General features: G+C 44.7%; 1 protein-coding gene across 1 annotated transcript in view; it reads right to left on the bottom strand.

The window, feature by feature from the left end:
• The window catches only part of NWD2 (NACHT and WD repeat domain containing 2), a 58597-nt gene extending 39746 nt beyond the window's left edge, over window positions 1–18851 (bottom strand). Inside the window, exon 1 of the mRNA XM_087724801.1 lies at window positions 18689–18851. Coding sequence (XP_087580927.1) covers window positions 18689–18839 — 151 coding nt within the window. The 5' untranslated portion in view covers window positions 18840–18851. The remainder of the gene's footprint in view (window positions 1–18688) is intronic.
• Between the last annotated feature and the right edge of the window lie 1421 nt (window positions 18852–20272).

The following is a 20272-nucleotide window of genomic DNA, read 5'->3' as shown; positions in this document are numbered from 1 at the left end:
GAAGCCATTTAAGGCACAACAGGCTGTATCTTAACAGAACACACACCCCGAGGGGTATTAGAGGTGTCTTACCCCCACAGTATTTTTCTTCAGAGAGTAAGCCATCTGCGTACCAAGTTTGGTTGAAATTGCTCAAGGCGTTCCAGAGTTATGCTGGAACACACACATTTTTATACATATAGATTGTGACATTGCTGGTCCTTGCCTATGACTCTTTCTAAGACAATGGTTCTGCCTTTTAAAAACTTCTTTGTTAGCATTCTTTTAACCTCTGAGGCAAGTAGATTCGAGAGTTAAGTGCAGATTAAGGTTTAAAATTGCTCACACAGAATACTGCTGTTGATTGCAATTAAAAGCCACAAACAGAACAAGTCTAGGAGGACCAGAATCAACGGTAATCAAAATTAATTTTATAATAAGTACTCTTTGTACTCTGAATATATTTCCTGCGTGATTTCTACAAAAACTCTTAACTATAATCAGAAGCAATATTACAGTTAAACCACAGTGAACGAATATGTTTCCTGGGTGATTGCTACAAAAAAAATATGAAAAGCAATATTACAGTTAAAATGCAACGAATTAAGGACCCTTCACATATAACATGTTCTTGGTTAAACTACTGAAGGAATTATAGTTGTCGAGAGCTTGGCACCATGCATGTTATTATAATAATAATAACAACAGCAACACCACGACAACAATTGTTGGCAGGAAAAAACAAAAAAAAGTCTGGATAGCAGATAGCAATAGCAGTTAGACTTATATACCGCTTCATAGGGCTTTCAGCCCTCTCTAAGCGGTTTACAGAGTCAGCATATTGCCCCCAACAACATTTAACCACTGCGCCACCTCGGCTCTAGTTGCCAGACGAAGGGAAGAGCTAAAGAACAGGGGTTGACTTGGGAGTAAGGTCACAGGGGAATGGTGAATGGCCCCTCCCAGAGGAGATAAAAGAGGAGCGAAAGGGGAGTGGAGTTTGCAGGAGACAATTAGTTCATTCCTGCATTTGTACCAAGCATTGCGGCATCTGAAAGATATCGGCCTGGCTACTCTCCAAGCCTGATAAAGGTTAGTAATTGTGAATTATCTTGAAAGACTGTGGGCGAGGAAAGACTTTGCTGGAGAAGGATTCACTGTACATTAAATAAAAGGGGCTTATCGGGACGAGGACTCAGTTTCGTGCGGCTGGGGAAGCCTTGGTCACAACAGTTAGGTACAGTTTCCAAAAATGATTGCATCACTTTATGCTGTTGTATCTAGCAATCCTAAATTATGGTATAAGCGTCTGTTCTCTCTACTCTCTGGACCTATTTGTAAATATGCAGCTGGTTTAAAAAACACAACAAGGCTCCCGTGTTATTTGTTTTGGCCACAAGGACACCAGATCAGCTGCTTCCAAACTATTTTGGGATCTTTTCAAGGCGATGAAATAAACAACACTTTTTTTAAAAAAAAAAAATTGCTGGCCCTAATCCAACTGTGATAATTGCAGATCGAGATAGAAACAATTTTGCAGCCCGCGTTGGAAACGGGCGAGGAAAGCATCTTGGACAGATGGCCTTTTACAACTCAAGGTTCGCGCAGAAGATAGCTCTTGTTTCTTTGAGAAAAAGAAATGAGAGATTTATCGCTGTGGCACAACACTAACTGATGAGTTTGCTTGAGACCACGATTTCTATTTTAGCTTAATTTCTCTCCATACGCAGCTCCAAAAGGGTGGGGAATCTTTTCTGTGAATGCCGTAGATGGAGAACTTTGCTGTGGCCTGCCGGCAACCAGCACAGCTGGCAGCAGAGTCGGACAATGAGGAAGTTGGGAAGGATCATGGGCCAGTCATGGGGGATAAGGAAAGCTCAGACGAGGGATCTGCGTCGGAGGCAGAGAGGGAGTTAGACAGCAGTGAGGCAGAGGAACAGCTGGAGCCTGTTCCCGGTGTGCACATGCGCAGAGATGCCAGAAGACAAGAACAACTAAGAAAGCAGGGTCGACTTGGGAGTAAAGCCACACCTTGGACGTGATTGGCCCCTCCCATGGGAAATAAAAGAGGAGTGAATGGGGAGTGTGCTTTTGCAGGAAACAATTCATTCGTTTGTTACTGTGAAGCTGTTACCATGGCAACTCCATTGTGCTGTACAGTAGAAGCCATTTTAAGGCACAACAGGCTGTAACTTAACAGAGCACACACCCCAAGGGGTGTTAGGGGTGTCTCCCCCTGCCCATATTTGTTTCCAGAGGGTAAGTCATCTGTGTACCAAGTTTGGTTGAAATTGCTTGAGGCGTTCCACAGTTATGCTGGAACACACACACACACACACACAGAGAGAGAGAGAGAGAGAGAGAGAGAGAGAGAGAGATACACACAACCATTTTTATAGATATAGATTTGGATAAACCTATAAACATTTCGAAATGGCTTCAGGTCTTGGAAGGAGGAATCAGCTTCGAAGCAATAAACAGATTTTCATGAACTTCAGAGTCTTTTGAAGATTCGATCACTTTTCTACAGCTTTGAGGGTAGTTGCAGATAATGTATGTTGTCACATTATCATCACATCCCTCAGGTCTGAGGAAAATGACCTCGGATTAACAGTCTCCTAGACAACATGAAGGCAGAGTTAAGAGACCAAAAGACACACGATAAATCCGTAATTCAGATACAGATTTACAGAGTTGGAAAGAACCTTGTAGGTCATCTAGTCTAATTCTGCCCCTCACCCAAACAAGAACCAGTCTATTTGCCAGTTCTCCAAACTACTCAAACTTTCCGCTACTGGTTCTCCAGAACCTGTCAGAACTGACTGAATACCACCTCTGCTTCCAACTCTATTCTATTCTATTCTATTCTATTCTAGTCCAGTCTAGTCTATTCTAGTCTATTCCATTCCCTATTCCATTCCATTCTATTCCATTCCATTCTAGAGCCGAGGTGGCGCAGTGGTTAAATGCAGCACTGCAGGCTACTTCAGCTGACTGCAGTTCTGCAGTTCGGCTGTTCAAACCTCACCGGCTCAGGATTGACTCAGCCTTCCATCCTTCCGAGGTGGGTGAAATGAGGACCTGGATTGTTGTTGGGGGCAATATGCTGACTCTGTGAACCGCTTAGAGAGGGCTGAAAGCCCTATGAAGCGGTATATAAGTCTAACTGCTATTGCTATTGCTATCCCATTATTCTATTCTATTCCATGCCATGCCATTCCCTATTCTATTCTATTCTATTCTATTCTATTCTATTCTATTCTATTCTATTCTATTCTATTCTATTCTATTCCTTTCTATTCCATTCCATTCCCTATTCTATTCTACTCTACTCCATTCCCTATTCTATTCTACTCTACTCTACTCCATTCCATATTCTATTCTATTCTATTCTATTCTATTCTATTCTATTCTATTCTATTCTATTCTATTCTATTCCTTTCTATTCCTTTCTATTCCATTCCCTATTCTATTCTATTCTTTTCCATTCCATGCCATGCCATGCCATGCCCTATTCTATTCTACTCTACTCTACTCCATTCCATATTCTATTCTATTCTATTCTATTCTATTCCATCCCATCCCTCTCTACTGTTTCATCATATTAAATATCAGCTAGCATTAAAGAAGTGGATAGGGAAGGATGGACCCAAAGCAAACACGATGTCCTTTCTACTTAATAAAAAAGGATATTATTTGACCCCCAATTGTGCATTTAATGCCATTTCTTTTCTGTCTTGTAAAGAAGCTGAAAGGCTGCAGCTTTAAGAGAGACCCCCTCTGGGATGGCTTTTCTGGCGATAAGGGGTAAACAAAATCTCTCTTGATAACAGCAGCCTCCACTGAATTGTTTTAATTGCCTTTCTGATATGCCATAAGACATACAGCTCACATGTGAAATAACGAAGTAGGAGGTCAAATCCTTTAGTGTTTGTGCTTCCTGAACTTTAGGGATATCTCAGAAAGCGTCCTTCATTGGCGAAAAGTGGGCCAGTAATTCCCCAGAAAATGCACTCTATGCTAGAGAAGACATCTCGTTGGCTTGTAGCTATGAAACATACGAAGAACGGTTGCAGGAACTGGGTAGGTCTACTTCAATGAAAAGGAGGTCTAGGGGGGTGACATGGTAGCAGTGTTCCAATATTTAATAATATGGATCAGGGGTGGGTTTCAACTGGTTCGCGGCGGTCCCCGCGAACCGGTTGGTCGGTGAACCCGGAAGTAAGAAACTTCCGGGAACGGCGAAGGGCCCACCCGCCCGCCCGTGCTCCTTACCGGTCTTTGAAGGCTTCTGCACTTCCACGCAGGCCCATGGCACATACAGCGCCTGCGCGATTCTCCGCGAGCAGCTGGATGGCACATACAACGCCTGCGTGAGTCTCCGCGAGCAGCTGGAGCATCGCGCAGGTGCTAAGACGCATGCGTGAACTGCGCACGTGCACAAGGACGCCACCGGACCCGTTCCAACCGAACCAGTTGGAACGGGATTAGCAACCCACCCCTGATATGGATGTATTCTTATCGAAAGCAAAGAATTGTATCTCTATTGCTCTTGTAATTAGACCTGATGCTCCTGTTCATTATGCATTATCACAGATTTTTCATGCGCTAGAAATTCAGGTGGAATCATTTTCCTTATCTTATAAGGTGGCAGGCTGAACCAAAGTAGGCCTCAAGCCTGTAACCAAACTAGGGTTTTATGTTATTAAGCTTTAACTGTTCATATAGGTTTGCTTTTAGGACATAGTGCGGTTAGACATGGGTTAGAAGGAAGTCTGCACATGAATTATGCCGAAGCGAAGCATCTATTTTAGCCCATTTGCTGGCTTGGCTTTTAATCTGTTTGGTAGACACATATTGTTAGTTCCTCAAAATACATGCTATGTATATCCGTTGGCTGACCTATGTATTATGACATCCTGTAAACATACTTTCTGTAACTCAAGGGCAAAATCTTGAGGGGTGTTTCCAAAACTAACAGATGGCTTTAGCTGAAAGCGATAAACTATATAAGGAATTTCCTGACTTTCACTCGTTGTTCAGGCCATTCATTCTGAACCTGCGCAATAAACATTTCCTTCTCTGAAGAGCCGGCTTGCGTGTCCCGTCTTTTCTACAACAGTAACATAAGCCGAGCCATTAAAACTTCTTTCTTTTTTTTAAAAAAAAATAATGTTTTTGTTGAATGTTTTAGTCACAAAACATACGTAACAATATAAAGTAATTTTACAGCCTTCTGTATCGGCTTTCCTATTTAGCCTTCATAGTTCTCTGTTCTGACCCCCCTTCTCCGTCCAAAAATGAAAGCCACAAGCAAAGGTAAATAAGAATACTTTTAATCAGTCCAGACTCTCGTTGGCTGCAAGCCCAAAATAAACAAAGAGATAAGCACTCTGGCAGTAATTCTTACAAACCTAGGCAACGCAAACAAGCTCTTCAAGTTCAACCAACTTCTCCAAGTTGGTTTCTCTGAATCGTGAACTTTGACTCCTGCAAACAGGGCGTGGCACAAACAATCTCTTTTATAATCAGGAGAGAATCTTAATCAGCATCAGCTAAGCGCAATCATCTCCTACAATTACGCATTTGTTCCTTCCGCCGAGTAGCCCTTCAACGGCGTGCATCCTGAAACAACTCACAAGTGTTTTCCTGAACACTCCCTCTGATCCAAGGCTCCGCCACCACCTGGTGGCCAACCAGTCTCTCCTCATCCTGCTCGGAGTTGGCACCCTGTCCAGGGTCCTCCACCTCCCCCAGGGCCGACTCATAAGACCCCTTGCTGTCGGAGTCTGGCGGCAGCTCCAACGGCTCCTGCCGGGCCACAACAGTTCTCCATTCTGCATTGCCTTCCTATTGCGTTTACCTTCTCCTATAATACAACAATAGTAGTTCTAACGCTTATAATAATATTGGTTATTTGTCTCACCATGTATTTACATTCTCTATTTTCTGTTTTGGCCATTCAAATGTCTATCCACCTCTTTTGGGCATCTCCCCATTAAAGATTCCGTCCCAAGTTAAATTTAAAGGTCGAGGATCAAACGTTCAATTGAGCATCTCCCTAAAGGAGGAGACCACAATGTAGAGATGAAAATTGATGAGACAAACCATCAAACAAACAAACAAACTTGAGCAATGCCCACGTTCTCTGATTTGTCCCCTGCACTTTGCCAGTCTTGGAGAACGCAGTCCTAGAAATATTCCTTCCCGAGAACCGAATGTTGGATTCAGGTAGGTTCTCATGTATAAAAGGACAAGGCAAGGACAAAAGTCTAATTATATATTAATCGAATGCGTACGCATTTATCGATCACAATCCGTTGCTGTAAAATAGGTATTGTGTTTATAAATGGATCAATCCCTATTTGCCCATTTCATCCCCTCTCTCTCTCCTTCTCTCTCTCCTCTCTCTCTTCCCTCTCTCCCTCCCTCCCTCTTTCTCTCTCTCATACACACACACACACACACACACACTTTCCCTCACTCAACACAAGCATCCAACAACAACCGCAACCACGCAAGGGTAGAGATTGATTGCGTAACATTTCAACCGTCATGCCAAGCGTCTCATGGTTGCAAATGTGAAAAATGGTCGTAAGTCACTTTTTTAAAAATGCGATTGTAATTGTAATTTTGAACAATCACTAAATCAGGGGTCGGCAACCTTCAACACTCAAAGAGCCATTGGACCCGTTTCCCACAGAAAAGAAAACACCGAGACCCGTTCAATTCTGAAGCTGACCGGACGTTTGGTTCCCCCACCATAGTCTCCTCCTAGCGCGACATCCTTTTTCCTCTACCTGTTGTAGAGCCAAGGTGGCGCAGTGGTTAAATGCAGCACTGCAGGCTACTGCTAGATCAGCAGTTCAGCGGTTCAAATCCCACCGGCTCAGGGTTGACTCAGCCTTCCATCCTTCCGAGGTGGGTAAAATGAGGACCCAGATTGTTGGGGGCAATATGCTGACTCTCTGTAAACCGCTTAGAGAGGCCTGAAAGGCCTATGAAGCGGTATATAAGTCTACTGCTATATTGTAACCGGAAGTCCTATCAACTGTGGAGCCGAAAGGAAAACCCACCCCCTGTCATAGAGTCTCCACCTGGTGCGCTGTGCTTCTCCTCCACCCCCAATCGGAAGCTCCTCTCAAAATTGTGATGCTGACTGGTGACAGGGAGCCGCAGCAGAGGGATGAAAAGAGCCATATGTTGCTGAACCCTGCCCTAAATGAACTGTTGCAAGAGTGGTGTGGTAGTAGAGCTCTCATCTCACAATCAGGAGGCTGTGAATTCGAGCCTAGGTAGAGGCAGATATTTGTCTCTCTGGGCACAATGAGAATATATCTGCTCAACAAAACTCTGCGCTGGTGACAGGAAGGGCCTCCAGCCAGTAAATACTCAACTCCATCCAGTTGCCCAGACTGCACCCAAAAAGGGATTATTGGTTCGTTAAAAGAAGATAACTAAATGAACTGTTGTAAGCCAAGAACTATCTGCATTCCTTTTTGGCTACTAAAAGGTCTCCTGAAGAAACAAATAGTGAAGCCAAGATTTCAAGGACACATTTGAAGAAGAAGAAGAAGAAGAAGAAGAAGAAGAAGAAGAAGAAGAAGAAGAGGAGGAGGAGGAGGAGGAGGAGGAGGAGGAGGAGAAGGAGAAGGAGAAGGAGAAGGAGAAGGAGAAGGAGAAGGAGAAGGAGAAGAAGAGAGGGCAATCTCTTTTCCTATGAATAAACCTGTGGCTTAGTGGCTAAGATACTGAACTTGTCGATCAAAAGGTCAGCAATTTGGTGGTTCAAATCCCTAGCACCGCATAATGGAGTGAGCTCCCATTACTTGTCCTAGCTTCTGCCAACCTAGCAGTTTGAAAGCATGTAAAAATGCAAGTAGAAACATCGGAACCACTTTGGTAAGAAGGTAACAGTGTTCCATGCGCCTTTGGCATTTAGTCATGCCGGCCACATGACCACAGAGATTTCTTTGGACAGTGCTGGCTCTTTGGCTTTGAAACGGAGATGAGCACCGCCCCCTAGAGTCGGGAACGACTAGCACACATGTGCAAGGGGAACCTTTACCTTTATCCTTTTAAAGTATAGGTGTATGTGTGCTGTTTGTTTTTTTAAAATCGACAGGAAGAAAAAATGGTGTTTTTTTTTTTAAAAAAAACCACACACACAGAGGCCTGGGAGCATTTATTTTTATGGAGGCACAATGAAAGGACATTCACAAAACTTTGCAGTCTGATTCAGGTCATATTACTGCAGCTAGGCTGCCAAGGAGCTTGCCAATTCTGATAAGGAACGTTAAGGCATTGATTGTTTTAGCTGAAATAGTTTGCAGGGAAATCCAATAACAGGTACTTAGTCTAGTTCCAGGGTGTCAAACTCGATTTCATTGAGAGCTGCACCAGGATTGTGTTTAACCTCACGGGTGGGGCGGTGGGAGGCATGGCCAAGGGGCTTGGCCAGCTCGACATCCCCCGTGTTGGGGGTGCCTGTGGCGGCCAGAGCATTCTGCCAGCGAAAACGGAGCTCGGGAGGGAGGTTGTGTGTGGGCCAGTCCTTCGCTGTTTCCAGGGCAGACCCCCCGGGCCAGATCGAAGCATCCTGTCGGCTGGATGTGGCTTGCAAGCCTTGATTTTGACACCCCTGGTCTAGTTATATTGTATCTACCGTATTTTTCAGATTATAAGACACACCTAGCTTTTTTGGGGTGGGGGAAACAAAAAAAAATCTGCCTCTGCCTCCCAGCAATTTGCCTCCTTGCAGCAAACAGCAAACACCCAGTTTCAGTTGTAGTTTCAGCACAGCCTGATTAGCACAAGGAAAAAAATAATCCACCCGGAATGGGCAGAAAATGGGGCACGCGGAGGTGGCAATAGGCTGTGGCAATCCCTGCAGCTTGAAACAGCTGATAGTCGGGAGGCTGATCCAACTGACAATCAGCTGCTTGTGGTAATCAGGCTGGGCTGAAACTGAAACAGGCTTTTTGCTGTTTGCTGCAAGGAGGCAAATTGCTGGGAGGCAGAGGCCGATTTCCCCCCCCCCTTGTGCTAATCAGGCTGTGCTGAAACTAAAACTGAAACTGGCTCTTTGCTATACATTCGGTGTATAAGATGCACCCAAATTTTCACCCTCTTTTTTTTGGGGGGGGGAGTGCATATTATACCTCAAAAAATACAGTAAGTTGGAACAAAAAAACACACAATCAAGACGTTGGAGCAAGGAACATAGAAAATGATATCGTTGCTTGTTTAAAATGTGTTAAGCTGGTGAAATATACGTGGGCCAACCGATCTCCATGGAAGGAGATACAGTAAAGGAAATTGAACGGCGGGTTGAATGCGGTTGGCCAGCATTCGGTGAACTAAGCGTAATTTTTGGTTTGTAATGTTTTACGGAGTTATAAAAGATTGTAAAATGCAAAATACAAAAAGATCTCTGCAAAACTTGGCAAGGAGTCCTGGAGAGTCACAAACCAATTAAGCGAACTAATGGTCTCCTGCAAACTCCACTCCCCTTTCGCTCCTCTTTTATTTCCTCTGGGAGGGGCCGTTCATCATCCACTTGTGGCCTTACTCCCAAGTCGATCCCTGTTCTTTAGCTGTTCCCTTTCTCTGGCAACTCTGCGCATGCGCACCCTGGGAACAGGCTCCAGCTGTTCTTCGGCCCCACTGATGTCTGATTCTGAAAGCAGCTGATAACTGGCATACAGTTCTGCCCCCCTCTTTCCCTATGACACAGAGCCCATATCAGAGCCTTTCCCAGTCTCCAGGACTGGCCTATGTTCCTCCCCAACCTCCTCACTGTCCGAATCTGCTGTCACTCCGCTGGCTGCTGGCAGGCCACAACACCTGTGAGTCCCTTGGACTGCAAGGCCATCCAATCAGTCAGTCCTAGAGGAGATCAACTCTGACTGCTCTTTAGAAGGCCAGATCCTAAAGAGGAAACTCAAGGACTTTGGCCACCTAATGAGAAGGACTCCCTGGAGAAGAGCCTCATGCTGGGAAAGATGGAGGGCAAAAGAAGAAGAAGGGGACGGCAGAGAAGGAGGTGGCTGGCTGGAGTCACTGAAGCAGTTGGCGTGAGCTTAAATGGACTCCAGAAGATGGTAGAGCAGTGTTTCTCAACCTTGGCGACTTTAAGTCCTGTGGACTTCAACTCCCAGAATTCTGGGAGTTGAAGTCCACAGGACTTAAAGTCCCCAAGGTTGAGAAACACTGTGGTAGAGGAAAGGAAGGCCTGGAGGAATGTTGTCCATGGGTTGGACACGACTTCATGACTAACAACAACCATAGCAACAACAACAACAACAATGTTGGACTCCATTAGATTTCAGGACCACCTCTGTTTTAAAACTACAATTTGAAATGACTCATATTTATGACGGTTGTGATGCCCCGTGATCACCTTTTGTGACCTTCTGACCAGCAAAATCAAACGTGGAAACCAGTTTCACTTAACAACCATGTCACTAACTTAACCGCTGCAGTGATTCATTTAACAATGGTGGCAAGAGAGGTCGCAACATGGAGCAAAACTCACAGTGTTTCGCTTAGCAACAAATGTTGGGCTCAGTTGTGTTCCTAAGTCATGAGTCGGAAACCTTAAGCACTCAAAGAGCCACAAAGGTCCTAACGAGAAGCCCCCTGTTTAATTTTGGAGCCCACCGGAAGTTCGGTTCCCCAACCATAGAGTCTGCTCCTAGCGCGGCATCATTTTTCCTCTACTTGTCCTAACTAAAAGCTCTATCAATTGTGGAGCTGACTGGCAACAGGGAGCCGCAGTATAGGGATGAAAGAACCACATGTGGCTCCTAACTCTAACTCTTATACTAAGTCAAGGACTATCTGTATTTTAATTATGGTTTATGCTCTCTAGACACTTCAGGTTTAAGGAAAGTACTTTGATTACTCGGAGCTAATCCTTTCTGCAGTTTCCAATTAAGATCAAATGATAGCCTTTAATAAAATTGCTCCATTGCACAATGCAAGGAAGTTAATCATTCTTCCAAAGACACAGCCAGAAATTATATTTTCATTAAAACCTGTACATTTATCACACGATATTTAGCCAGGAAGCTGTGAACTCCCATGTACGGCCTTAAGATTCCCGGCTGAATTTTTTTCAAAAACAGCCTCTTCAATTTTAAATGTTATGTGGTTTATTACATTTGGATTTCTAATTTGGGGTAGATTGTTGAATAAAACAAAACATTTGAAATGTTTTTAGAAATAAATCACGAAAGGTGGTATGCTTGCCGCAGATCACTTTATGAAAGGTTAACCAGACTGAAGAAAGAATGATTAAGTAAATGTCACTATAGTTTGTATAGTAGTTTGATAAAAACAAATAAAGAATGTTAGATAAATGGATAATGGAATTCGATCAATTGAATTTGTATGACAGTACTACTAAATATGTATATAGGCAGGGGGTTGGACTAGAAGACCTCCAAGGTCCCTTCCTTCCAACTCTGCTATTGTATTGTATTATTGTATATGTATAAAAATGTGATTAGCAGTGAAAAGCTAGAAGTAAATAATTTGAGATTAGACAAAGAAAGAAGATGCTTTAATGAAAATTTGTGCATTAATGGTAGAATTATAAGGATTGAAGGATTGGAAAGAATATGAATAGATGTATCTTAAATGTTTCAACGCTTGGGATTGGTACTAGAAGTATATATTGAAATACTGAACAATGAAAGAAGGAAGCATCACGTCTGTGAATATTAGAGTGATATGGGAAGGGAAAGGAAAAAAAAAGGGGGTAAACCAGAGGTTGAAATACATGAGGAATAATAGTAAAAACAGAAACTAAAATGTTATAAGGTGTGGAAGAACTAGGAGAAGGCTTAGACCCGAAGGACGATAGTAAAAGTAACGTGTTAACAAAATGAAAAAATGAAATGTAATTATTAGGAATAATATTGCTGTGTTTATTTGCATTGAAATGTATGATACCCAGGTATCACATCATCCATTGCAATGAGATGCATTAAATAGAAAACCCTAAATGCTTTCACAAATAAGTACGGGAAACCTAAAATATTGCATCAGAAGAGAGAGCTTTCTAGGCTCTACGGCTATCGGCATCTGGAAATTTTATCTTATTGTACCTCATTTAGATGCACGTTTACTCCAGAATTAGAATGAAGCATGCAACACTGAACTAGTTCCGTAGGCAGCAGCAGCACCTGGCAATATCTCAAAGTAGGTTTTTCTAACACGCGGATGGGTTTTAGCTACATTTTCTGCTGATTTACAGCCGCAGGCATTCCCATTAGATTGCTCTGGACACTATAACATTGGCAACCAGCTTTTGTAGTGTGGGAATTTGAATGATTTTTTTGGGGGGAGCAACTGTATTTACGATGACTATTATCGTGATTTATTGCTTGTATCTTGATGTACACTGAGAGCTTATGCACCGAAGACAAATTCCTTGGATGTCCAATCATACTTGGCCAACAAAGAATTCTAATTCTAATTCTATTCTTTCCATATCCTATCCTATCTTATCCTTTCCTATCCTTCATTTCATTCTTCTATTGTATTCTATTGTATTCTATTCCACTCCATTCTTCTATCCTATCCTATCCTATCTTTCATTATTCTATTCTATTCTACTCCATTCCACTCCATTCTTCTATGTTCTATCCTATCCTATATTTCATTATTCTATTCTATTCTATTCTATTCTATTCTATTCTATTCTATTCTATTCTATTCTATTCTATTCTATTCTATTCCACTCCATTCTTCTATGTCCTATCCTATCCTATCCTATCCTATCCTATCCTATCCTATCCCATATTTCATTATTCTATTCTATTCTACTCCATTCCACTCCATTCTTCTATGTTCTATCCTATCCTATATTTCATTATTCTATTCTATTCTATTCTATTCTATTCTATTCTATTCTATTCTATTCTATTCTATTCCATTCTTCTATGTCCTATCCTATCCTATCCTATCCCATATTTCATTATTCTATTCTATTCCATTCTATTCTATTCTATTCTACTCCATTCCATTCTTCTATGTTCTATCCTATCCTATCCTATATTTCATTATTCTATTCTATTCTATTCTATTCTATTCTATTCTATTCTATTCTATTCTATTCTATTCTATTCTATTCTATTCTACCCCATTCCACTCCATTCCATTCTATTCCATTCCACTCCATTCTTCTATGTCCTGTCCTGTCCTGTCCTATATTTCATTATTCTATTCTATTCTATTCTATTCTATTCTATTCTATTCTATTCTATCCTTCCATTCCATTCTATTCTCCATTCTTCTCTTCTCTTTTATCCTATCCTATCCTATCCTACATTATTCTATTCTATTCTATTCTATTCTATTCTATTGTACCCTTCCATTCCATTCTATTCTCCATTCCATTCTTCTCTTCTCTTTTATCTTATCCTATCCTATCCTATCCTATCCTATCCTATCCTATCCTATCCTATCGTTTCCAACACACCCTTATGTTCAGTACCATGGACAGTTCCCTTCGCAAAAACTTGCTTCCAACTGCCCTTTCTCCAACACCCCCCCCCAAACTCGGTCTGAATCAGACAGCGATAATTAGATATAAAAGAGGAAATGAATGAAGGCCTCCCGTGAAGAGGGCGTGTGAGGCTCCTCTCCCAAGTAGCCATGTCTCTTGTGGAGATAATAATTCAGCAGACGAGCCGGGGTTTTCATCTTGGGCAATAAACAACTCGGGGAAAAGACCGTCTGCCTCTCTGCAAATGAAGGCTTCAATCTCTTTTTCTGTTGCCAAAGAAATTAGAAACATCTTTTTTTCTCATCTCTTTACTGTTCTTTTTTAAAGCAGTGGGCCGCCTGCCAGTTTGCCTGGGACACTATGTACATCGGCTTCCAACTCCGAGTTTCAGAGGAGTCGATCTTCTCTCCCGCTATATTTCAACTGAGGATCTGGACACAACAATAATAATATCATAATCATAAAACCCCAGACAGGTAGGAATGTCTGTTGTCATCAAGCAGGCTGAAGAGCAATATCATTTAATGAACTTTCCACTCAAGGGCGAAGTAAAATTGGGCATAGGGCAAGCAGCAAGGAGACGTTACTCACCGGGAGTAGCACGTTAAATACAGTGGGATTGTGTCATCTGCATGTTCTTACTCTGTTTCCCTGAAAATAAGGGTTCCACCACAAATGCGCGCACAACAAAACCGCGCCTGACTAAACCACGGTGTCTAAAGCGCGGTGACAAAACCGCGCGACGAATGAGCGACTAATTAGCCCTAAAGCGCGCCGACAAAAGCGCGCCGACAGAAGCATGCTGTAACGTAACCCTAAACCTAACCCTAACCCTAACCCTAACCCTAAACCTAACTGTAAATCTTACCTTAAATTAAATCGCGCTTCTGTCGGCGCGCTGTTGTTGGCACGCTGTTGTCGGCGCGCTTATGACGTTCGCGCTTTTGTCGGGTCATGGAAAATAAGACCTCCCTGGATAATGAGCCCAATCGGACCTTTGAGTGCATGCGTTAAAATAAGCCCCTCCCCTGAAAATAAGCCCTCCCTGAAAATATTGCAACACAGCAGCAGCCATGAGGTGCCCAGGCTCCCTGCCTCAAAAATATTGGATGATTTCAGGATGATGTAATAAAATGCCATAATGTAAACTTACTTCAAATTTAATATGCCTTGTGTTGAAAGGATGTAATAATAGCTGGGCTTAATGGATGTTTCATAATTATAACAATTTGTATACATGTATATTAGATTGATGATACTAATAATGGGGAAAAAAACATGGAATCGGAAACTATTAGAGAATGTTATCAATGCTAAAACGATTGAATGACTTAGAATAGGAGGAAGCATGATAACAACGTATGCAAAGGTATCTTGATTGCCAGTATGGGAATTTAGGTAAAAATTCAAGCGAGGACTATGGAAAGGACACAGAAAGACCTTGTAACCAATCGACACACTGTGTGTAATTGAAGAGGCTTTTATGTTATATGGGTTGTGTGTTTGTCTGAAAATAAAAGCAATTATTAAAAAATAATAATAAGGCCAAGCACTTATTTTGGGGGGTGAAAAGAAAATAAGGCCCTGTCTTAATTTCGGGGAAACCCGGTAGGTTTTCAAAAGAGTTCAGGAGTCCATTTCATCTGGGTTTTTGTTTTTTAAAAATAAATGCATTAACAGTTCTGACGTATCTTAAACGGGGGAAGCACTCAACAAAACAAGGATTTGGTTTCAGAATTGTTCTGATCGGTTCCTGGTCGCAGAGCTCAAAAGAGCTGCTTTGAATTCCCGTTTTGGAAAGTTGTTAATTGACATACATAGAAAAGTGGAGCAGGAAGGGAAAGTTTGGCGCTTTCAATACGAGGACATAACTCCCCAGGTGAAGCCTGCCCCCCCCCCCCCCCGCACAATGGCCTCACAGATTGTGGTGAAAGGTGAAGGGCCTTCCGTGAAACGAAGCTGTCATGCAGCGTTCAAGACTTTTCCCACTTTCTACAAAAGACTGAAAGAGAACATTTTACTGAATCTCTTTGACAAGAAGATCAATCTTTCTTTTTTTCTTTCTTTCTTTCTTTCTTTCTTTCTTTCCTTCCTTCTTTCTTTTTCTCTTTTCTGCTTTCCATTTTCTTTCCATCTTTAGTCCTTCCATCATCTTTCCTTCGTTCCTTCCATCTTTCTTTCTTTCTCTCTTTCTCTCCTCTTTTTCTCTTTCTCTCTTTCCCTTTCTTTCCATCTTTCCTTCCTTCCATTTCTTTCCTTCCATCTTTCTTTCTCTCTTCCTCTCCTTCTCTTTCCCTTTCCATCTTTCCTTCCGTCCATTTCTTTCCTTCCATATTTCTCTCTCTCTCCTTCCCTTTCTTTCCACCTTTCCTTCCTTCCATCTTTCCTTCCATCTTTCTTTCTCTCTCTTTCTCTCCTTCCCTTTCCCTTTCCATCTTTCCTTCCTTCCATTTCTTTCCTTCCATATTTCTCTCTCTCTCTTTCTCTCTTTCCCTTTCTTTCCATCTTTCCTTCCTTCCATTTCTTTCCTTCCATCTTTCTTTCTCTCTTCCTCTCCTTCTCTTTCCCTTTCCATCTTTCCTTCCGTCCATTTCTTTCCTTCCATATTTCTCTCTCTGTCTCTCTCCTTCCCTTTCTTTCCACCTTTCCTTCCTTCCATCTTTCCTTCCATCTTTCTCTCTCTCTCTCTTTCTCTTCTTCCCTTTCCCTCTTTCCTTCCTTCCATTTCTTTCCTTCCATCTTTCTTTCTTTCTTTCTTTCCATTTTTCCATCTTTCCTTCCTTCCATCTTCCTTTGTCTCTCTCTTTATTTTTCTTTCTATTTTCCATTCTTTCCATCTTTCCTTCCTTCCATTTCTTTCCTTCCCTCTTTTTCTTCCTTCCTTCCTTTTCTCTCTCTTTCCCTTTCTTTCCATCTTTCCTTCCTTCCATCTTTCCATCTTTCCTTCCTTCCATCTTTCTTTCTCTCTCTTTTTCTTTCCCTTTCTTTCCATCTTTCCATCCATCCTTCCTTCCCTCCCTCCCTCCCTCCCTCCCTCCCTCCCTTCACTCACTCACTCACTCACTCACTCACTCACTCACTCACTCTCCTCTGAATTAGGGGGGAAAATAGCACCTTCTAGTCACTTAGTTGCCAGAAAATGCTGCTTTTTTTCCTAGGGCAAATAAGATGAACTGCAGGCCTTACAGGCAGCCTGCTAATGCTGATGCCTCCAGAGAAATCAACTTTTGCTTTTTTAAAACGTCTTCTTTAAAAAAAGAAAGAAAGAGGGGAGGGGGGGAGAGGCTTCTGCAGACAAAACAACTGTCTTTGAAACTTTGCAAACACTCTTAAACACCTCCCTCCCTTCTCCCCAGACTGGCGACCCTGCTTTCTTTTAAAGCTGGCTTTAGGACTGTGGCAGCAGCGGTACTAACCCCCCCCCCCCACCTCCTCTTTACAGTCGGAGTAGAAATGAAAAATAAAAATGAGAAACAAGAGCAGATCCTCTGATGTGAGGCCCTGCTAGGAAGCTGCATCCCGGCTTCCTTACCCATGGCCTTTTCTTGCCTAAATCAGGATTAGGATTAGCTAGCAATCCCCCGCACGAGCCTAAATGGGCTCCAGACCCCTTGGGTGGGTCTGAGTGTCATGGGAAGGCAGCCCAGTGCAAAGCTAACCTTGAATCTCGGCTGCCCCGTTTCCTCCCCTCTTGAGTCCGGCCAAAGGCACAGCTCCAAGGAGATCCAAGCAAGGGAAGGAAGGGAGGAAGAAAAGAAGGGAGGAAGGAAAAGGCGGGAGGGAGACAAGTGAAATAGGAGGGAGGGAGGGAGAGAGGGGAAGGAAGGAAGGAGAAGGGAGAGAAAAAAGTGAGAGAGAAAAAAGGATGGAATCAAAAGATGAAGGGAGACAAGTGATATAAGAGGCAGGGAAGGAGGGAGGGAAGGAAGGAAGGTCGGAAGGAAGGAAAAGAGGGAGGGAGACAAGTGAAATAGGAAGGAAGGAAGGAAGGGAGGCAGGGAGGAAGGAGAAGGAAGGAAGATGACCGAAGGAAGGATGGAATGGAAAGAGGGAGGGAGATGTGAAATAAGAGGGGAGGGATGGAAGGAAGGAATGGAGGGAAGGAGGGAGGAAAGGAGAAGAAAGAAGGACAAAAGGAGGCAAAAGAGACAGGGAGACAAGTGAAATAGGAAGGAAGGAAGGAAATAACATCTTGGAAGAAGTAATAACCACCCAATCATTGTCCCAGCTTTGCACATATTAACTGAATCAAGACAAGGAAGGTAGAAAGAACGGAAAGAGGGAAAAGAGGGAGGGAGACAAGTGAAATCAGAAGGAAGGAAGGAGGGAGAAGGAAGGATGGAATGGAAAGAGGGAAGGAGACAAGTGAAATAAGAAGGAAGGAAGGAAGGAAGAAAGGATGGAATGGAAAGAGGGAGGGAGACAACTGAAATAGGAAGGAAGGAAGGAAGGAAGGAAGGAAGGATGGAATGGAAAGAGGGAGGGAGACAAGTGAAATAGAAAGGAAGGAAGAACAGAAGGAGGGAAAAGAGGGAGGGAGACAAGTGAAATCAGAAGGAAGGAAGGAGGGAGAAGGAAGGATGGAATGGAAAGAGGGAAGGAGACAAGTGAAATAAGAAGGAAGGAAGGAAGGAAGGAAGGAAGGAAGGAAGGAAGGAAGGAAGAAAGGATGGAATGGAAAGAGGGAGGGAGACAACTGAAATAGGAAGGAAGGAAGGAAGGAAGGAATGGAAAGAGGGAGGGAGACAAGTGAAATAGAAAGGAAGGAAGAACAGAAGGAGGGAAAAGAGGGAGGGAGACAAGTGAAACCAGAAGGAAGGAAGGAGGGAGAAGGAAGGATGGAATGGAAAGAGGGAAGGAGACAAGTGAAATAAGAAGGAAGGAAGGAAGGAAGGAAGGAAGGAAGAAAGGATGGAATGGAAAGAGGGAGGGAGACAACTGAAATAGGAAGGAAGGAAGGAAGGAAGGATGGAATGGAAAGAGGGAGGGAGACAAGTGAAATAGAAAGGAAGGAAGAACAAAAGGAGGGAAAAGAGGGAGGGAGACAAGTGAAATCAGAAGGAAGGAAGGAGGGAGAAGGAAGGATGGAATGGAAAGAGGGAGGGAGACAAGTGAAATAAGAAGGAGGGAGGAAAGGAAGGAAGGAAGGAAGGAAGGCAGCCCGGCCACCCTGCCCGCCCTTCCCTGCCTCACCTTCGGGGTTGGCGCTGATGAAGACCCGCACGCTCCGACCGCTGGGCCCCAGGTGCAGCGGCAGAGCCGAGAGGTTGCCGGAGAACGCCGCTTTCCGCAGCGCCGAGTCCCGCGGAGCCGACAGCTTGGCGGCCGTGCCAGCCGGCCACATCGTGAAGCAGCGCCGGCCCGCCGCCGCCGCCGCTCCCTCCGTCTTTCCCCGCCCGGGCTCGTCCTTTGGCAGAAGGGCGCCGCCGCCGCCGCCGCTCGTCGCCCCCCCCCCACCGGTCCTCCTCCTCCTCCTCCGGGCCCGGCTGCGGCTCCTCGGCCTGTCTCGACGCCCCCCCCCTCCCGCCGCTTCTCTCCGGCCTGGCGCCGGGGCAGAGAGAGAAAAGTTTCCGCCAAGCGCGATGCTTCTAGTCCTCAAGGTGGCATCCCGGCGCCTTGCTCTGCTCTGCCGCGAAGAGCTTTGGCCCCAGGCAACTTCGGCTCTTAAATGCCAGCCTCGGCGGCGCTTCCCCCGGTTTTACGCACGCTCCGGCCGGCGGGGGGGGGGGGGGGAGAAAGCTGCGGGGAGGGGAGACCACGCGGCGATCTCAGCGGGCCAAGCATCCACCGCTGGCTCTTGCCAAGAAACTACGCGGGTGTGGGTGGTGGTGGTGGTGGTGGTGGTCTCGCGTGGGTTTCCACCTCCGCCCCCTCCCACCCCGAACGGATTTCCCCCTCCCTCCTAGGAAAGAAACTCGGCCGACAGGAGCGGGGGAGCGAAGCCGGAGCCTTGGCTGGAGGAGGGGGTGGGTGGACGGAGGTTAAAAACCAAACAGGAAAAAAGAGCTGGAGGACGAGAAGGAGAAGGGGAGAAGCAGGGGGGGGGGAGAAGGAGGAGGTGGAGGAGAACGAGGGGGAGGAAGAGGAAGGCGAGGAGGAGGAAGAGAAGAAGAGGTCGGAGGAGGAGAAGGGGGGGAGGAAGAAGAGAGGAGGAGGAGGAGAAGGGGAGGAAGAAGAAGAGGACGAGGAGGAGAAGAAGGGGTCGGTGGCGGAGGAGAAGGAGGGGAAGAAGAGGGGAGGAGGAAGAAGAAGAAAAAGAAGAAGAAGAGGAGGAGGAAGAGGAGGAGGAAGGGAAGAAGAGGAGGAGGAGAAGGAGGGGAGGAAGAAGAAGAAGAAGAGGAGGAGGGGAGGAAGGGAGGAAGAAGAAGAAGAGGAGAGAACAAGGAGGGGGAAGAGGAGGAGGAGAAGAAAGGGGTCGAAGGAGGAAAAAGGGGAGAGGAGGAGGGGGAGGAAGAGGAAGAAGAGAAGAAAGAAGGAGAAAAAGAAGAGGAGGAGAAGAGGAGGAGAGGAGAACTTTTTCACCAAAGCGATCTCTCCACCCCCCCCTTCCCCCTCCGTCGCCCCCTCCCTGAGGTGGGAGCAAAGGAGAAGGGCAGGAAGGAGAGAAGGAAGGAAGGGGATCAAGCGAGGGGATCCCGAGCTTTGAAGAGCTCAGTGGCTGCCCACCCCGCCGGCCGGGTGGGATGAAATATTCAGAAAGGTTGGGGCGTCTGGCTGAGCCAAGGGGGCTGCTTGCGCTGGCGGGCCTTCCCTCCAGGGGGCGGGCTTGCTGGCTGG

The sequence above is a fragment of the Thamnophis sirtalis genome, unplaced genomic scaffold (assembly GCF_051295495.1).
Source record: "Thamnophis sirtalis isolate CommonGarterSnake01/CBP01778 unplaced genomic scaffold, rThaSir2_p1.2 scaffold_10, whole genome shotgun sequence".
NCBI lineage: Eukaryota > Metazoa > Chordata > Lepidosauria > Squamata > Natricidae > Thamnophis > Thamnophis sirtalis.
Note: the sequence above shows the minus strand (reverse complement) of the source record. Positions and strands in the feature narration are given on the sequence as shown.